The sequence below is a fragment of the Cnephaeus nilssonii genome (assembly GCF_951640355.1).
Source record: "Cnephaeus nilssonii genome assembly, chromosome: 5".
Classification (NCBI taxonomy): Eukaryota; Metazoa; Chordata; class Mammalia; order Chiroptera; family Vespertilionidae; genus Cnephaeus; species Cnephaeus nilssonii.
In genome coordinates, this window is record NC_137076.1 from 22,454,793 (window position 1) to 22,473,650 (window position 18,858).

Consider the following 18,858-nt stretch of genomic DNA (forward strand, 5'->3'; position numbering starts at 1 on the left):
GGAACCCTGAATTCAGGGTTATAGCGCAACTTGCCACCCCCTTTTCCTGCGGGGCCTGGGGGAGAGTGGCGGAAGTCAGCTAAACCCAGTTTTACCAGGACTCCAGGCCAGGTCCTAATCAGCCTGGACCCTAGGGTGCAAAATTCCCTTCCCATCCTCCCGGGGTGTGTGCGTGTGTATGGGGGGGGGGGGGCGGGGGGCGGTTGACCAAATTCGGGAATACCAGGGACACTTTTTTTTAAACAAAACTTTATTGGTAATAGTTTTCAAATATGTTTACAACAGCACACTGTTCAAGAGGAAGTCTCATCCTTCCCAGCACACAGATTGAATCACCCCTGCGCCCACCCGTGGCCCCATCCCAAGCCTGAGAGCTCCTCCTGGGATGGGGAGAAGTTCTGAGAGGGGCAGATTTGAGGTTGAATAGGGGCTCCCAACTTTTCTATTAAGAGAGAAAAAAAGCACAAATGGGGTAAGAGGTGATAGCTGACAGCTAAGCAGAGGAGCGCCCAGGATTGGAGGGGGCGGGGCTGTTGGGTGAATAAAACAGAGCCCCTCCCTAGCAACTCTGGGCTTGAACGGGGGTCCACAGAGGGGAAAGGGGGGCTCTGCCTCCTTCTGCCCGGGTTGCCTTCCCAACTGAGCTGAGAAGAGGCTGGGCATTAAAATCTACCTAAGAATAAAATTTAGGAGTTTGGGGGAGTGCTGTGGGGAGGAAAGACCCTGGGCTTGGGGCTCCCCCTCTATCTTTTGGGGGGACAACTCCTCTTTGGCAGGGAGAGGGGCAGCTGCTTTGTCTGGGTCCCAAAGCCCAAGGGTGAAGAAAGGTCTGTTGGGGCAGAAGGGGTATCGGCTTTAGGGGCTTCCTAAAGGGGCTGAGACCTTTCTAGGCTTGGCAGGGTAGGAGGGGATTAGCAGCTTGGGGGAGAGGGTGGAACCCCAGCCCTTTCCTTTACAAGTCAGTCTGCTTCCCAGCCTTGTTAAAATGGATTTGGAGAGGGGGGGATGGGAGGCACTGGTGGAACTTAAATAAGTTTGTAAATTGTTTTTTAAAAAATTCTAGCAAGTAGCCCACTGCATGTCACTAAAATCTCTCCTTCCCAGGCAAGATTGCTTTGAAGGGAAGGCTGGCCATTCTTTTATTCTCCCTTAGCAAGTTTGCTGGTGGTCTGTCGAGGGAGGTGGGGAAGGAAGGGGGTTGGAGTTAAGTTTGGGCCCCTCTTTCCACACCCTGTCCCTGGATACACTAGTAAGACCTGGTCTGACTAGAACTGAGATACTCGTTTAAAACAAGCAGAAGTGGGCTGGGGTGGAAGAAGGCAAAAGCATTAGGGAGGGCAGGAGGGTGAAGGGGATGAGGGAGAGCAGCTGGTATTCCTGTCCCTCTGAATATCTGGGCTTCCTGCTCCCCGACCCTGGAGGGTGGGGTGGGGGTGAAATTAGATGTAAGGAACTCTGGGGCCCTCTGGCTGTTCAATCCAACCCTCCCACCCACCCCCCACAAAAAAAGAAAGAAAACCCTTGGGGGCACAGGCACACCCCTAAAACTCAGAAAACTCCTTGCCACACTTCTCATTGATGGAGACTCGGATCTCTTCCTCTTCATAGTCATCAAAATTACTCGTGTCCCCAGGGCCTTTAAACTTTGGTATGAAGGGAGCTTCCACCTGGAAAGGGTCAAGAATTACCCAGACCTCAGCAGTCAACATAACCCTTGTTCAAACAAATACGAATGGCCTAACATTCATGAGACAACTTACTGAGACCCAGGCCAGAGCTTAGCATTCAGGTGTGAACTCACCTTAACAACCCAAGAATCTTATTACAGTGGACCCTCAGTTTCTCCAAAGTCTCCCATCTCCAGCGAACAATTCACTCCTCAACCTGACAACCCTTTCATGCTGTTACCTGTATGATCAGTCACGCATCTCTCAGGTGACAAAGGAGAGAATGCGCGAATATGAGTCAGTTTACTACTGTTAAAATCTCAGGATGTTGTGCTGTGAACATTTTCGTGGGTTTTTTTTGCTTTTGTTGCTGCTTATAATGATTGTTAAATTTTCATCTTTTTATTGTACACTTCCTTTTTGTTAAATTTTCATTTACATTTCATGTCATTTTGATTCTTAAAGTGTCTGTTTATAGGTTAAACAGTAAAATAGATATGTACTGTATATAAGAAAAGTTAAAACAAGGAATCATTTGGGGGTCTGGATGGATTAATTCAACTTACATTATTTCTAATGGGAAAAAATTATTCAGTTTTCCAACAGCCTTCCAGAACGGATGAAGTTCGAGAAACGAGGTTCCACTGTATAGCCAACTCACCAATGGGGAAGTGACTTTCCAGACAGGGGTGTCTCTTGCTCAAGGTCAGAGTGGCCAAGTGACCCTATAATCCCATTTTAAGGCCTCCACTGTTCTCAACTGCCCCAGCCAGAATGACCTAGGGCCATGGCCTACTTTCAAATTCTTCTTCCCTTTCCATCTCTCCCCTGGCAGCCCTCCCTGGCTCTTGGCCTGCCCCCAAAGCCCTCAGCATACTTGGGGAGAGGGGGGGACACCCACCTTCCTCTGGTAGATGGCAATCCAGTCAGTCGTGGCAAACCACTTGTGGTTCTTGATGTCATTGACCCCATTCTTGAGGTTCCCAAAGCGCTTGGTAAGGTCTACCTGAAGGAGGTTCCGCAGCAGATCCTTCAGGTCAGAGCTGAAGTGGGATGGGAACCGCACCTGGGGTAGGAGTGGGGGGGGATATACACAGGGTGGGAAACCGGCCTGGAGCTTGGGGACCCCAAAACTCTGCCTTCACCATCCAACAGTCCTTTGGGGCACTTGAGTGTGTGTCGGAATTCCCTTAAAACAGTTAATCAGGCCGAAACCGGTTTGGCTCAGTGGATAGAGCGTCGGCCTGCGGACTGAGGGGGTCCCAGGTTCGATTCCGGTCAAGGGCATGTGCCTTGGTTGCAGGCACATCCCCGATAGGAGGTGTGCAGGAGGCAGCTGATCGATGTTTCTAGCTCCCTATCCCTCTTCCTTCCTCTCTGTAAAAAATCAATAAAATATATTAAAAAAAAACAACAAACAACAACAGTTAATCAGGCCTGTTGGAGTTTCTGATTCAGAAGGTCTGGGTTGGGGCATGAGAGTCTGCATTTCCAGCTAGTTCCCTGGTCATGCTGATGGTGCTGGAGAGGGGACCACTTTGAGATCTGGTGCTCCAAGTTAAGTGTTATGATGGTCCCATGTTAGAGAAGAGGAAACAGGCTTGGAAGGGTTAAACAGCTTGCCCAAGGTCACACAGAAGAGTGGGACAGGTTGGTTCCATCTTGGGGCTGTTAGACTCCAGAACTTGCAATTTTAGCCATAATTTCCTAAGGTGGCTCTGCTTACGTCTTGGGACTTCAGAAATATCCACGTTTGAGAGAAACAATTGTTTTTCTATTTCTTTCTCTGCATAGCTAAGGCTCTTCTATTCTTTAAGGCTCAGTTCAAATCTTCAAGAAACTTTCCCTAAATGCTCAGAACCCACGGCCTCGTATGCTACTATTCATTGGATTTATAGCTACAAGAACAGATTTCCAGCACTGCTCTCCCTCTTACAGGCTGTGACCTTGGCCATGGCCTTTAACCTCTCTGGGCCTGTGCCTGCCTTTCCGGCACGGGGCAGATATCCCAGGGTTGCATGAGGGAGATAATACCGCTGAGGGTGCGTGGGAACTATGAAATGCTACAAAAAAAGGGAGTTATGCTCTTCTCCTCTTCCCCCTTGGCACATTCTATGGCTTCTTCTTTGTTTCCCACTTTGGGTCATTCTCTTGGCAATGTCCATTGTGCCTGGTGGCAGACACCTCATCTTTCCCTATTTTGGGAACCCACTTTGCAGCTGGTGATTTCTCTCAACCTCCCTGAGAAGCAGCTGGCTGGTTCCTCAGTTCTCAGGTGGGTAAGATGAGGCTCAGAGTGGGAAAGCCACTTGCCTAAGGTTTCAAAGCCAAGGGGGGGGGAAGAACCGGGACCTGGAGACGGGCCAACCCACCCGGGCTGAGCTGGGAGTTGCTTCCACCAATTCCTGGTCTGGGTGGAGGGATGGCTGGTCCTCCCAGAAAGGAGAGTGAGCTAAAGACAAAAGTGGGGTTCCCAGCCTCTCTCGAGCCCTTGGATCTCGGGCCAGACATATCCCCTCCTCTCCATGCCTCAGTCCCTCGGAGTGCTGGGTAGGATGGAGTGGGTGCACTGGGTGCTTAATGCACTCTGTAGATGTTAACTCTAACAGTCCTCTTACCTGAACCCTCTGAGTTAGGAATTCTGCATTTGAGAAGGGAGGTATGGGCCATACACCCCAAATGACTGCCCAGTGGGGTCTGGGAACCAAATACATTAGCTTTCCTGCTGTGGAACTTGTGAAAAATCACAGAAGGGGGATAATTAGGAACAAGTAGTGCCTCACATAGGGTAGTGCAGATGAGGCTTGGGGTTTTAGAAGCCCTTGGGAGGTTGGCACTGTGGGTCCAGGAGTAGCCAGTGAGGTTGTGTGGGGTGTTGACCTCAGTTAGCAAGTTAGCATGGCTGATACACCCAGTGTTACTGCCTGGCCTGACTTAATGAACTTCTAGATTGTTCTTACAATGATGGTGGGTGGGGAAGGGTGTATCCTGGGCAGAACCCCTATATCCAGGCCTCACCTTCCCAGAAACAATCTTCTCGTAGATCTGAATGGGCTGGTCAGCGAAGAAGGGTGGGTAGCCAGCAGCCATCTCGTAGATGAGAACCCCAAGGGCCCACCAGTCCACAGCCTTGTTGTAGCCCTGGGGTGGAAAGGGGGTGCAGGAAGAGGGAAGAAGGGTGAAGAAGGGGCATGGGCGGAGTGGGCCTCAGGGACGGTGGGAGGGGTGGGGAGACGCCTACTTTGCTCAGGATGATCTCAGGGGCCAGGTACTCGGGGGTCCCGCACAAGGTCCAGGTGCGGCCTTTCACACGCTTGGCAAAACCAAAGTCTGTCACCTGTGGGCACAAGAGTGGGGTTGGTCAAGAGTGAGGGAGAGAGGGTCCTGGCCATGGACACCTGGGGCTGTCCCTTGCCTGGCCCAGCGGGTACCTGAATGTAGCCCTGCTGGTCGATGAGAAGGTTCTCTGGCTTCAGGTCCCGGTAGATGAGATCGAGCGAGTGCAGATACTCGAAGGTCAGGACGATCTGGGCGGCGTAGAAGCGGGCATGGGGCTCGCTGGCAGGGACAAGTGGAGAGGGGATGAGTGAGTGTGGTGGCCACACTCACCCAGCAGGACTCACCCGCCCCCAAATGGTCTATCGGGTGGGCCTACAGCCCAGCTATCCAAAATGTGTAAGAGGAGAAGCCTTATTCATATAGAGCTCCAAACAGGAAAGAGCCCAGCTGTCCGTCAACTGAGCAATGGTGTCATAGACTGTGACAGATTCAATAAAATGCTACCCAACAACCATCGGGACACACGAATATGCTCAAAACTGTGGCTAGATCTCAAAACAATTATGTGAAGAGAAGAAAAGGACAAAAGAATATGAACTGTGTGATGCCATTTATATCAAGTCCAAACCTAGACCAAACAAATTCTATGGTGTTTAATGCCAGAAGGGACAATTGCCTTTTTCAGGGTGGTGATCTGCCAAGAAAGGCATTAGAGGGAATTTTCTGGGGGTGATGAAATACTCAATATGGTGTTTTGGGTTGTGGTTAAACAAATGTATGCAACTGTCAAAACTCATGGAACAGAACATTGACCTGTGCATTTTATTGTATGTAAAGTGCATAGCTATCTGAATAAACAAAACAATGGCATACATTTAAAAACTGCATAAAATCACCCCACTGCTCAGTGATTGAGAATCAACCCATGAACCAAGAGGTCACCAGTTCGATTCCTGGTCAGGGCACATGCCCGGGTTACAGGCTCCATCCCAGGTGGGGGGCATGCAAGAGGCAGCCGATAGATGTTTCTGTCTCATTGATGTTTCTATCTCTCTATCCCTCTCCCTTCCTCTCTCTAAAGTCAATAAAGACATATTAAAAAAACAAAAACCTGCATAAAATCGCCAACTTAAATGGTGATACCTGTTACTATGTTTGTTTTGTTTCATGGTGGTTGGTTGAGACATTACAGATTCCTCAGCTCAGGGGGAAGGAGAACCCACAGGGACCTGGAGAGGCTACCTCCATGTCCCCAGATGGCTTGGTCTTGTGACATTGCCTGTGGACACCCCCAGGCCTGGTGGGCTGGAGACAGTCTGCTCACCTGAACCTTCCGATCCGCCGCAGATGTGAGAACATTTCCCCGCCGGGCACATACTCCATGACCATGTATAAATTTGAGTTATCCTGTGGAGAGCAGCAGCTGATCAGGGCCCTGTTCCCCAAGCCCTGGGCTCCACCCGAAGGTCTGGTGCCCCTGACCAGCAGGAGTTTGGAAACAGGTGACAACACCAATCTAGGCTCCAATATGAGGCACATGCCACGCACCAGGCACTGTACTCACTGAGCTACCTATCTCATTTGCCTCTGTGCATGAGGAAAAAGGGACAACTATTATCCTGCTTATGGGGGGGGTGGGGGGAGGGTGGTGAAAGGGAGGGCTGGCTACAGGTGGCTGAGCTGGAGAGGAGACTTCACAGTCTGTGATTGTCCTGAGCAAGGCTATTGGACCACAGTTTTTTCATCACAAAATGGAACCAGGATAGGCTACAGAATTTGTGCCCCACCCCCTGCCAAAAAAAGTGTGTCTCCTTACTAAAACAATGATTATGAATTTCAAGATGCAGCAGGAGAGCATGACACCAAGCACAGGCCCTTATGACTGCCTGGGTGGCAGGCCCCAAGTGGACTTTCCCAACTCTCAAAGTCCGGCTTAGGATGGCACCCAAAATAGCTCACACAGGGTGCTCATGATGTGTTTGGAACTGTCATGGAAACCTTTCGATCCCCAGTTTACAGATGAGGAAACTGAGCCTCAAGTGAAGTCCCTCGCCAGGGTCACCATGGGCAGGGGGTGCTGAGGGGGGATTTGAACCCAGGCCACGTGTCAGGTTTTTGTAAACAAAGCAGTGATTTTGAGGGATGTCATCCAGGTTGAGTGACATGACCACACAAGGTCATCAAGTAGACAGACCTAGGAGTTGAACTTGGGTGTATCAGAATCCCAGGCTGATCCTCCTTTCCTCATCAGTGATTGTCCTAAGCCCCCAGGCATGGTTTCCCTCTCTGCCCCCTCTATTCCCCGATGGTTGGGACCCACCTTGAAGGAAAACTCAAGTCTGACAAGGAACGGAAAGTTGACAGCCTGCAGGATGCGCTTCTCATTCAGGGTGTGCTCTATCTGTTTCAGCTTCACCACCTAGGAGCAGGAGGGGTGTGGAGAGGAGGAGGTATGAGAGGGCCCTCGTCCCCCAGGCTGGTTTCTGTGAGGGTTTGTGGCCTGTGGAGCCCTAGTTGGGGTGCTGAGGACACAATAAGAAGGCTGAGGCTGCCTGTCCCCACGTGGCAAGAACACGAATCACCAGGCTTTTCAGCGCAGAGGGATCAGAGCTGTGATGGGGGAAGTTCAGGGCTTGTGGATGCCCAGATGAGGCGCAAGGTAAAGTCTGGGGCAGGGGTAGTCAGAGAAGGCTTCTTGGAGGAAGGGGCAGCAGCGCTGACCACAGAAAGACAAGAAAGAGTAGTGCCAAGGGAGCAGGGGGTTTACAAAAAACTTCTCTGCATTTAGAGCACTCACACACACATGCCCAAACCCCAAGCTAATTTCTCCTCAGCCCTCAGCTATCTCCAGCAGGCTCTTCGAGCATAGTGACGGAAGCCCTGAGGGGTATGTACTGTGAACACACAAGCTTGGAAGCCCAGAGAGGGGCAATGACTTGCCTAAGGTCACAGGCCAGCTGGTGTGTCCCACACAGGCAGCATGGCTGTTCAGCCAGCTCTGAATCTCTGTCTGGGGCCTTTTTGCTTTGCTCACAGCTGTTTCCTTTGAGTCTATACCTACACTGCCCAATACCATCCACACAAGCCATATATGGCTGCTGAGCGCTTTAATGTGGCTGGGAGACTGGGGAACTGAGTTTAAAGTGATAAATATCTAAAGTGAAAATTTAAAAACTGACACTTGACACAGTTACTAGACATCTTTTAAGTCTGTCTGGAACAACTTGGGCTATGCCAATCTGCTTTTTCAACTTCTCTCCTTTTTCTTCTCTTTCCTTTAAAAATTTAACATCAGAACGGAGATATGTTGTAAGTGTAAAATGCATACTGGATTTCAAAGACTTGGTATGAAAAAAATGTAAAATGCCTCATTAATGGTATTTTACATTGGTTACATACATTGGAATTATAATGTAAATATACTGGTTTAATTACAACATATTATTAAAATGCATTCCATCTGTTTCTTTTATTTAATGGGGCTTCTAGAAAACTTAAAATCACACGTGGCTTATATGACATTTCTACTGGGCAGCAATGCTTTAGAGTAGTGCCTGGCATAAGTAGGGTGTCAAAACTATTCACAGAAAGCAGGCCTGTGTAAATGCCACCTCCCCCAGGAAGACCTCCAGCTACCTGGAACACAGGTTAGATGTCTGATGCTGTTTCCAGCGCCTGATTTCCCTCGGTGTTTGGCCTGGAGGGGAACTTCATGTGCCCTTCTGGCCTTCAGGTCTGGCACATGATGGGGGCTCAAGAAGCAATTGGTGAGTGGATGGATGGGAAGAGCACGCCAGGCAGCAGGTGGGACCTGGCCGCAGGGCAGAGCTGAGCTCACCTTTTGTTTGTCCAGGATCTTCATGGCAAAGTGGTTCCCAGTCTCCTTGTGTTTCACCAGCATCACCCGCCCGAAGGAGCCTGTGCCGAGGGTCTTGATTCGATCAAACTGATCCAAATTGGCTGTATTCTGTGGATGGAGAGGTTGAGAGAGTCAGGGACCCTCTTCCCTGGGGCCTGCTGGGCCAAGGTCTGGGGCATCATATCTTCCACCAGCAGAGGGGGCCCTGGGGAGCAGGGAGAGTGACGGGGTGAGAACAGGGGGCAGAAAAGCAAGATGGCGGAGGGCACATTCCTTGAGGCGAGTGGCAGAGGCCAGATCTGGCCCTGGCCTGGGGCCCAGGAGCTGCTGGCAGCTGTGTGGGGGGCAGGGGCCACCAGTTGTAGGGGGTGGTAGGATGGGGGAGCCTGGCAGTGGGCAATCAGGTGCCTCTGTCTAGGAGCCTCCAAGGGTGTCCAGGCATCCTCCACAGGGTTCTAAATCCTAGCCATGACACAGGGGTTAAGCTGGAAGACGGAGGCCATTAGCTCACCCCTTCAAGGGTTCTGCACATAGGGTGGGTGTGTGTGGGGGGGGAGGGGCTTACCTGATCAGGACTTTCCCATTTTTTAAGAAAATCTTCTTTGGCTTTGGCTAAGAACTCTTTCACTGGAAGGAAGAGAAGGAAGAGTTAGCTGGACACCCCCATCTCACTGGGGCAGGCCCAGGGTGTTCCTGGGGAGATGCCCATTTGTGTAAAGTGGGGTGCAGCTGTTTTAACCAGAGTCTGATCTTTTTTCCCACTAGGGCCTTTGGGTGCCCTGGCTGAGTCTGAGGGCAGCTTGGGAGGGGCCTGATCTGGGCTAGGGCCTGGGTCCCCTTTACTACAGAGAGGTGGGATCCAGCCTCAGCTCTTCCAAAATGGGGTACAGAGCAACTTGGGGTTCACTCTCAGGGGGGACAGAGGGCAGTACCCAGGCCAGCCCACCCCCACTTGTCCCAGTTCTGACCGGCATTCCAGGGAGGGCCAGGGAGGACGCCAGCCGAGGTATTTATAGCCTCAGGATTTGGCTGTTCCTCAGGCCCCTTCTCTGGGGAGGCCGGTCGGGGGGTGGAAGCCTCTGGGGCTCGAGTAGCAAGCGCCCTTGGGGGGCTCAGCTGTTGCCCTGTTCCTGCCTTTGCCAATTCAGGGGCCCTGGCTCCAGAGCTGGTTAAAGGGAGGCCTTGCTCTATGCCTGCTCCCCAGAGGCCCCTTAGTACCCCAAGAATATCACCATTCAGCGAATACTGAAGACTTCCCAGCGGGCTGACCCTGGGCCTGCTGTTTTGTCTCCACTATCAAATCTGGTTAACTCACTAGGTTTCCTTTTATTCTTCTCCCCATTTAACACTAGGAAACGGAGGCTTCCAAAGAGTCATTCTTGTCAGCGCCGTGAGGCAGCCCAGCAAATCATTAAGGGCCAGGACTCTGGAACTGAGATTAAGTTCAGAACCCAGCTTGGTTCTGATAAACTGTGTGACCTTAGGCAACTGACCTTACCTCTCTGGGCCTCAGTTTTCCTCATCTGTAAAATGGGGATAATAATAGTAATGACCTAGCAAAGTAGTTGTGAGGACTGAATGAGTTAATCTAGGGCAGGGGTCCTCAACCTACGGCCCGCGGGCCACATGCGGCCCGCCGAGGACATTTATCCGGCCCGCCGGGTGTTTTTGCCGCTGCTGCCTGTCCTGCTTAGCAGCCGACTTAGCAGTGTGCATAGGAATTTGTTCATAGTTTTTTTTTTTAAAACTATAGTCCGGCCCTCCAACGGTCTGAGGAACAGTGAACTGGCCCCCCTGTTTAAAAAGTTTGAGGACCCCTGATCTAGGGAAATGGAGTTGGACAGTGACCTGTATGAGGTTCATTACAAATAACTGTTGATTATTAATTTTGCTTTCAAGTATTTTTTATAATTGAGGTATAAAATACAGGGGATGCATTGAGCGCTCAAATCTTAAATGTGTGGCCTGACAGATTTGTACATTACAGACCAGTCCTAGAGACAACCCCCGGGGTCAAGCATGCTGTTGTGCCAGCCCTGAGCTAAATGCTTGCTATACTTAAGTCCTACCCTGATGGCTCAGAGTTGCTATTACCTCATTGTACAGAAGAAAAGACTGACCAGGCCTTAGGTTGCCTGCCAGACCCCACTGCTCACGAAATTAACTGCTTCCCTCCCGACAGGTCGACAGGTCGTAGTGAACTAGGGTGGCCCACTGACAGACCTGTCCTCGACCCTCTGATGTTCCTGGACAGGCGCCACCCTGAGGGGTCCTGCACACTTGAACTTTGGCCTTGCCTGTCATTTGTGTGTCCCACCCATATGCACCAGGAGTCCCACATAGCCTCTGGGTAGCCACCACTCCCCATTATCCTCAAGGCTCTCCCTCAGCATTCGGATAAAAGAACCTTCCATTGGGGCTATAAGAGTAACAGATGGAGAAGAGATCACTGGTCAGTAAAGCCTTACAAAGAATGACTGGGCAGAGTGAGGGAAGTCAAGGAATGGTCAGGGGTCCTAGGCTGGTGCCTGGCTGGGCCACCAACTGTCTGAGAGACCTCTCTGAATCTGGGGACAGCACCACATCCAATGCTTACACTAGCAGAATCTTTTCTGACACACACTACCTTCCTTGGACACCTCCAATGTATACACTAATTTCTGAACGAAGGTGGGGGAGATGGTACCCTTTTGCAACTCTACCTTCACCCACCCAGGAAGGGTAGGGAGAAGTGGGCTTGTGAGGAATCCAGAATGCCTGGTCCCACGTCTCCTTTCGCCCTCAGCCATCCCTAAAATTGCCATGTCCTGCTTTTCTGACTTGGGTACCCCACTGAGAGGCTCCACAGGGTGTCTTGGTCCTAGCACAGCCCTTCTCTGTCCCCTCTGGTGCCACTGGCTGGCAGATTTGGGGATGGGGGAGGGGCAGTGCCAGGAGGAACAGGCAGATAAAGAGGAATAATGATGGGGGGTATCCCCAGCCAGGAGCCCCTATACTCACCTCTGCTTCCTGCCTCCTCCAGCAGAGGGTACAATGGGGGTGGAGTGGGATGGGGTGATCTGGGGCCCGTCGGCCCCTGACCAAGGAGACTCAGGGTGCTGGCTGTGGCTTAGGTGCCCAGAGGGCGTGGTGCAGGTAGCTCAGGAAACGAAGAGTCAGGTGGGCCCAGAGGAACAGCTGTAGCCACAGCTGGAAGGGGGTCTCTGAGTCCCCACCCTGGTCATTGCCTGAACCCAGGTTCACCCTAGGCTACCCTGGGAACCAGGGAAACCAGGGATATACAGAGCTTCTGAGCTGGTTTCCTTGGGAGGGCCTTGGGGAACCCTGAAGGAGGAGTTGGTTGCTAGGGAAGCATTTAAAGGTACCTGCTCCTGGCTAAGGCCCTCCTTGGCGGGAAGCAGTGGGAAGATTCTCTATGGATGTCCCTCCTGGCTGGCCTTCCTGCCCCGGGTGTGGGGTGCTAAAGCTAACTTCTCATTCTAGGGACTTCACTGCTCCCAGGATGCCAGACCCTGCCTTCCCAGGTGGGTGGACTACCCAGAGGATGGTAACTGATGTGCCAGGGCAGAGCTCACTGGGCAGAGGAGAAGGAGTTAAGGGCAGCAGCCAGGGGCTCCTTGGGGGTTAGAGAGGCCCCAGGGCTCCATTAATTAGCAGGAAGAGCAGCTGGAGATAAAGACCGAAGGGTTGGGTGTGTGTGTGTGTGTGGGGGGGGGCGGGGGAGAGGGTGTGTAAGAGCCACCCTATCACCTCTCCAAATCCTGTAGCCCCAAGAGAAATGGGTACACCAGGCTTTCTCTTGTTCCTCTGCAGGGGCAGAAAGTAGAATGGCATCCTGGGATGTCCTTGGCCTCTGTCAAACCTTGCCCTGTGCTTGGCTCTGCTCTAGGCCATGAAAGTCCAAACCGGAAACAAAGGCTAAACCCAGCGGTGGGGGAGGGGGAGGCTGCCTTGACCATCTTCCTCCTTTCCAGATCTCAAAAGAAGTGGGTGGTCAGTGGCAGCTTCTTCCAGAGTGCCTAGCACCCGTGTCCCTTCAGACAACTGGAAGTGGCAGAGAAGGGAAACCCAGCCAGCTGCTGATTTGTGAAACCCGCCGCCTTGCCCATGTCTTCCACGGGAGTAGGGGCGTGGAGGGGGGTAGGGTGTGTGTTCCAGCCTCCATCCTGGTCTGGATTCGATTTGGGCTCATAAAGAGAGCCCCAGACACCCTTCGAAAATCCAGGACTACCGCAGGAAGCAGGAGCCCAGTCTCAGACTTCCCAGACAAATCTCTGTACTCTGTCCACCAAAACCTGGTTGCCCCAGGAATTCTGGGGCAGCGATGCCAAGTCGGGGCTGGGACCCCTACTCTGGGCTGGCTGATTCCTCCAGTCTAGCTTGGATCCCCTGCTCTGAGCTGGACCCCAACACTGACTACTCCACCCCCATTCTGAAATGGACCTCTATTCTAGATTGGGTGATCCCCTAGTCTGAGCTGGACCCCAACACTAGGCAGGACCACTGCACAGTCTGATGGCTCCCCATTCTGTACTGGGCCATCTGACCTGGACTCCATCTTAACATCCCCCCATTCTGACCTGGACTCCATCACTGAGCTGGACCAACCGCCATTCTGAGTTGAACCCCAATACTGGGCAAGTCTATCCCATTCCCCTGCTCTGAGCTGGACCCCTGCTCTGGGTGGACCATACTCCTTTGTCTAACAGGGCTACCAATCCCCTCTGCTATTCTCCAGGCCCCCAGCCCAGGGTTGTTAGGGAGGGGTTCCCAGGGCCAACCAGACATCCACAGCTTTCTCCTCTCTGCCTGCTCCCCAAACCCTACTGAAGCCCCTCTCTGACTCCAGGGGCAGAGTGCCCGGAGAGTTGCTATAGCAACAGGGTTTAGTCTCACCATCGTTGGAGTTGGAAGCCATCACTCAGTCTTCCTCTCAGGGCACCAGAACTATGGTGGCTGAGAAGGCTCAAGAGACCTGCTGCACCAGCTTGGCTGCCCATCCCCAGATACCTGCCTATAGGGGGAGCCAGGGAGTTGTGTGTGTGTGTGTGTTGGGGGGCGGGGGGCAGGAGGAGGAACCAAACCTGGGCCAGTAGGGTCAGGGGAGGGGTAGATAGGACCCTCAAGTTTCTGTAGGCCAGACTGGGTTAAGGCAAAAAGCTACTTTGGCAAGACCTTCTTAGGCACCCATACAACTGCCAATACACAGATGTTTGACCCTCTTGTACTTCCGTAGGATGTTAGAAGGCAGCAATTCTTCCCATTCAGGGACTTCTTGGGGGCACTTTTCACTCTCAGAGCTGGATCTGCTTGTCCCCAGGGCCTAGCATGTGTGGGTATGGGCTCCCTCTCACCAGCCCTACCCCTTCCCCCATGGGCCAGCTCCCAGGGGTGCTTTTGGCCAGTGCCAGCCAAGGCCTGAGCCCCACTTGGCTGCCTATCCTGGGAGCCTCTTGGGGCCACTGCTCTGTCTATTTCTCCAGCTTGCTCGGAGCCGGGTGCTAGGTTTTTTCTCTGCCCTCTTAAGTATCTTGTCCAGGCCCCTAACAATGGCTTTGGCATCTTTGGGTACAGATTGCCCCTACCCCACCCCACCCCACTCCAGGGCTTGCTCTAGGTAGATCCCTGCTCTCTTGGGAGCAGGCTGACATTACCATGCCCTGGCACCAGACGGTAGCACAGGGGGCTGCAGGATGCCTAACTAGTGCCTACTAAGGCTTGGGCATTCTCCTTACCCCAGTATGGCTGGTGTCTGGCAGATGAAATCCAGGTGCCCCCTGCAGGCTGGCCTGGCTACTGCCCCTAACTCCCACCCTACCCCATCCTAGTTACAAGAGGGCAAATTTTGACTAACTCCATCCTTTCAGAATCAGAGTTCCAAGCAAAGCGGGGCTTCTTTCCTTATCCTATTTCTTTCTCTGAGAATCCCTGCAAGTCTCTGGAAGGAAGTACAGCTTATAGTATTTCCCAATGTATGACATGGGTCCCACTGGCAGGGCATGACATGATTTTAGGGGTGTTTCACTATTCTAGTCACATTGTATTTCAATGTGTAGCAAGAAAGAATATAACCGGCACAGTAATCCCATGATTTCATTTATATTACTGCTTAGGATGGATCAAAGTTTACGTCTGAACTTAAAAGTAAGACAAAATTTTTATTATTTTAAATTAAGAAAATGTAAGTGAATAGAGTAAAAATCCGGGAGGTAACTTGAGAATGTCCAGGCTAGGAAATTCTGGGGTCCAGGAAGTTGGCTGGTAGACAGATCTAAATGTGAATCCTGCCTCTGTGACATCATCTATGTCAAACTCAGAGTCATTTAGAAAATTCGGAAAATAGCCCGTTATGAAAATCACTCGAGTGGACAGATCTATGGAAACCATTTAGCTGGGCATATCCTAGATACCTAGTAAATAGTGGCCCTATTTCACCGTGATGGTCCATTCCTGGATGTCCGCCCTGCGCTCTAAGAGAATTAGTGGTTCCTTCCGGAGCCTCTGATCTTTTTCCCTGTGCAACTCTCCCACCCCACCCCCCAACACACACTGCATGTGTTTGATATCCCTTGAAAGTTTTCCAGGACTAGGTCATCTCCCCAACTTTCAACCGAGCCACTGCAATATATAGCTGCCTGCTTCTACCTTCTACCTCCCAGGCCTCACCTGCTGGGGGCCAGCCCCTCCCTGTGTGCCTAGTCCCCTCCAAGCTCATGCCCAGACTTTTTTTGGTCACTACCCACCTGCTCCTCTGTCATCAAGTACTCAGCTACAGGCACTTGCCTCCATATCCCCCGCCCATCGGTGACATGTCAGCCCTCCCCATGGCTGCTCAGCAACTCTGAGTTCTGCCATGTGAAAATAAAGTTCCTTGGTTTTCATATCAGGGTCTTTCTGGAAGGGGAAGTCAGGGTAGCCAGACACTGGGGTTTGAGACCAGTAACTGGGAAAGGCATATTTGGACGTGGCCTCCCTTTTCAGCTCTGACTATTTCTGGGTAATGGGACGTGGATCCTAGCTGAGGTCCAGGTTTAGGCCTGGAGTGATGACAATCTAAGAACTGGAGGAATTGAGGAAGGGGACTGAGAACCATTTCTGAAAGCAGATACAGAATCTCTTTCTCTGGTTGGCTATAAAAGGCCAACACATTTTGTAGGGTAAGGGGGGAACCAGCCTCTTTCTGGCTGAGCCCTGGCAATGATCAGAATCTGTACCTTGGCAAAGCAAGTCATTAGATGTCACCCATTACTCTCTCTGACTGCCATCCCCGGAGTCCCCTTTCTCACCATTCCAGCTCAAGCTGAATGAGCCTTGTTAAACTCAGGCACTCTTCATCCCCCACTTTTCATCCTGAGCCAGGAGCGGGTGAAGAAGCCCAGGGGACTGGGTGAATGACGGAACCTCAGTTGTGAAACGACCATTTATTATTGAGGGGCCCTCTAAGGAGCCTAGAGCTCACGGCACAGCAGGAGATGGAAAAAGGCCCTGCTGCCATCTCCTAACCCCAACCCGGGAAGGAGGAAGAAACAAACCCAGCAAGACCGGCTCAAACTTGGCTTTGAACACACTGAAGCAGTTCTCTAGGTTCATAAACAGTCCGCTACCCCAGCCAGGGACAGACACTTGGGAGGAGAGAACACAAGCAGAGAAGCAGAGTGACAGGATGAGAGAGGGGCAGAGGGACCCAGAATGATCCTGTCCCCCATGCCAAGTGACACAGAAGGGAAAAACAATGCTGGAGGTGGCTCTGGGGAAAGCTCAAGTGGGCACAGTGTGTTTGGAGGGGGGCTCTGGTAAGGTGAAGAAGGAAAGGGCAAGAGAAAGATGGCGGGGGCTGGAGGAGGGAGGGGTGTGGTCACCAAGTGGCCAAAGTCCCTATGGGATGGAGGCAGACCCCACAGCACTCCCAAGACTGGCAGAAGCCTGGGTTAGGGTCTGGCGGTGAGGCCCATCAATGGGAGAGGTGAGTGAGGAAGAGAGGGTATTAGAATATGGGGAGAGGGTCCAGGAAAATAGGGAATGGGGTAGCGACAGGGCCCCATGTGGGGCCCCAGCGGTCATACGTGCCATGGTTGGCAGTGACAGCTGGGTGGGGGGGCACAGTTTTTGCAGTGGAGCGCGGCCTTTGGCAAGGGGGCCCCTACGAGAGGTCTTCTGCAGGCCCTGGGCCCTAACCTTGGACAGGCAGGGGGAGGGGGCGCTGGAAGTAAGCAAAAAGAAATGGGGGGGGGGGGGAGGAGGGGCCAGGCGGTGATGCACAGGGCGGGGGCTGACAGCGTGGGTCCGGTATTGAGGTCATGGCCTGAGCACTCACCACTCTCCTGCTCGCTGCCCTTCTTGGCGGCGGCGGCGTTGCCCATCGCGGCGGCGGCGGCCGGGGCCGGTCCCGGAGCTGCGGCGCGGCGGGTGCTGGCGGCGGCCCCGGAGCGCGCTGGGCAGCGGCGGCGGCAGCGGCCCCTTGGGTTGCTGCGCTGGCTGCGGCGCCGCGACCCCCGCCAAGCCCCTGATTCCCGCGTCTCCCCGCGCCCGCCCGCCCGGGAACCTCAGCCCAAGTCCGCTGCTACTGTCTGTCTGTGACGCTCCCGCAGCCTACGCTCATTGGTCCAGGCTGCCCTGACTGACGACGCCATGCTGCCGCCTATTGGCTCTCTGCGACCCACCAGCGCCACTATAGGTTCCAGCCCCGTGACGCGCGCCGCGGATGCCCGGCCACTGGCGCGCTCGGGAGGCGCCTATTGGCTGCGGTTAGCGACAAGGCCCCAGGTTCGCCCAGTGAGGCCGCCAATTGGCCGAGGCGTGCGATTCGGCCCGTCCCCCACCGAACGTTCAGTGTCAATCCCGGGGTGAGAGGGCGGGGCGGAGGCGCCGCTCGCAGTCGGGGCGGCGAGGCGGGGCGGGGCGGGGCGGGGCGGCCGGGGCTGGCGGATGGCTGCTCCGCGCTCGGAAAATCAGGAGGCGGTCCAGGCGGGCGCCTGCCCGGCCCCGTGCACGCCGCAGTCCCCCGCCTCCGCTCAGTGCGGCAGCGGCCGCGGGCCAGCCAAGGTTGGCTCCACGGTCCCTTCCCCTCCCCCGGCGCAGTCACTGTCCACCTGCCAGCGGGGGCGGGGAGTGGCGCCACGGGTCAGAGGTCGCCGGGCCTCTGGCCTTCGTCATTCATAAGGCCCGGCGAAGGCTAGTTGCAGCAGGCCCGGGAGTGGGGCTGGGGCTCCTGGAGGATGCTGGTCCTGGGGAGCAAGGGGCGATTGGGAGGGAGCCCTCAGTGTCCATCCCGTTGCTGGGCGCCCACACTGGGCTCGTGCCACTCGTTAAATACATTACTTCTCACCAAGCCCTGTCACGCAGGTAGTATTATCATTCCCATTTTACAGATGAGGTATCTGGGGCAGCGACAGCCTGAGGATTCTGTCTGGGCAATGCAGAGGGAATCTGCCTTCCAGGACTTAGCAAGATGCTGCTTTTCTCATACGTATACCATGTGTTCCCCACTGCCACACTACTGACAAATGGAGCCTGATCACTCTTTGTTGGGAGGATTGTCTTGTATACTATAGCAACACCCCCCCCCCCCCCCCGCCCCCAACCCCGGTTTAGCTGCATTCTCAGGTTCTCTACCCACTGGTTGCCAGTAGAACCTCTTTATCTTCCACCAGATGTGACAACCAAAACCATCTCAACATTGCTAAATGTGCCCTGGGAGACAAAATTGCCCCCAGTTGAGAGCCACTGAAGCAGAGGAAAGCCCAAAAAGGAAGTGGTCAGAGGGGCAGGGGACTGGATGAGCCAGCTCTCCTAACTTGGAGGGGTTTAGGAGGTCATAAGTCTGCAAGCCAGCCAACTCACTGCTCTGCCTATACGTTTGTACAACCTGCACTCTACCCAGCTGCTGTCTACACCCATATTCCTAGGTCTCAGGAAGGGAAGAGTTGGGCTCTTATGTGAATTACGGGGAAATGGCTCACCAGCCAAACCACTCCAGTCTGGCTGTGGGGTTACAAAGAAAGGTTAAGTAAAAGTTAATAAAAGTGTTGCTGTGTCCTTGGAGTACAATGTTAA

General features: G+C 53.2%; 2 protein-coding genes across 2 annotated transcripts; both read right to left on the minus strand.

Moving 5' to 3' along the window:
- Positions 1–1,182: 1,182 nt before the first annotated feature.
- On the minus strand, positions 1,183–17,371 carry PRKACA (protein kinase cAMP-activated catalytic subunit alpha). Its single transcript, XM_079771895.1, has 10 exons — positions 17,120–17,371; positions 9,371–9,432; positions 8,785–8,913; positions 7,267–7,365; positions 6,271–6,353; positions 5,099–5,225; positions 4,909–5,004; positions 4,686–4,808; positions 2,569–2,733; positions 1,183–1,667 (listed from the first exon to the last, which is right to left on the minus strand). Exons 1-10 carry the CDS (start codon positions 17,163–17,165, stop codon positions 1,542–1,544), a joined length of 1,056 nt encoding a protein of 351 aa, XP_079628021.1. The 5' UTR covers positions 17,166–17,371; the 3' UTR covers positions 1,183–1,541.
- SMIM46 (small integral membrane protein 46) lies at positions 11,789–13,419 on the minus strand (the record flags this gene model as incomplete). The annotated part of the gene is made up of 2 exons (XM_079772635.1): positions 11,789–12,054; positions 13,414–13,419. 2 exons carry the CDS (start codon positions 13,417–13,419, stop codon positions 11,896–11,898), a joined length of 165 nt encoding a protein of 54 aa, XP_079628761.1. The 3' UTR covers positions 11,789–11,895.
- Positions 17,372–18,858: the final 1,487 nt, after the last annotated feature.

Excerpts from the sequence above, each read along its gene's own strand:
- PRKACA (XM_079771895.1), bottom strand. The coding sequence starts at position 17,165 with ATGGGCAACGCCGCCGCCGCCAAGAAGGGCAGCGAGCAGGAGAGTG. Across the intron at positions 4,809-4,908 it reads CTGAGATCATCCTGAGCAAA|GGCTACAACAAGGCTGTGGA; the intron begins GTAGGCGTCTCC and ends TTTCCACCCCAG. Across the intron at positions 2,734-4,685 it reads AGAAGATTGTTTCTGGGAAG|GTGCGGTTCCCATCCCACTT; the intron begins GTGAGGCCTGGA and ends CTCCTACCCCAG.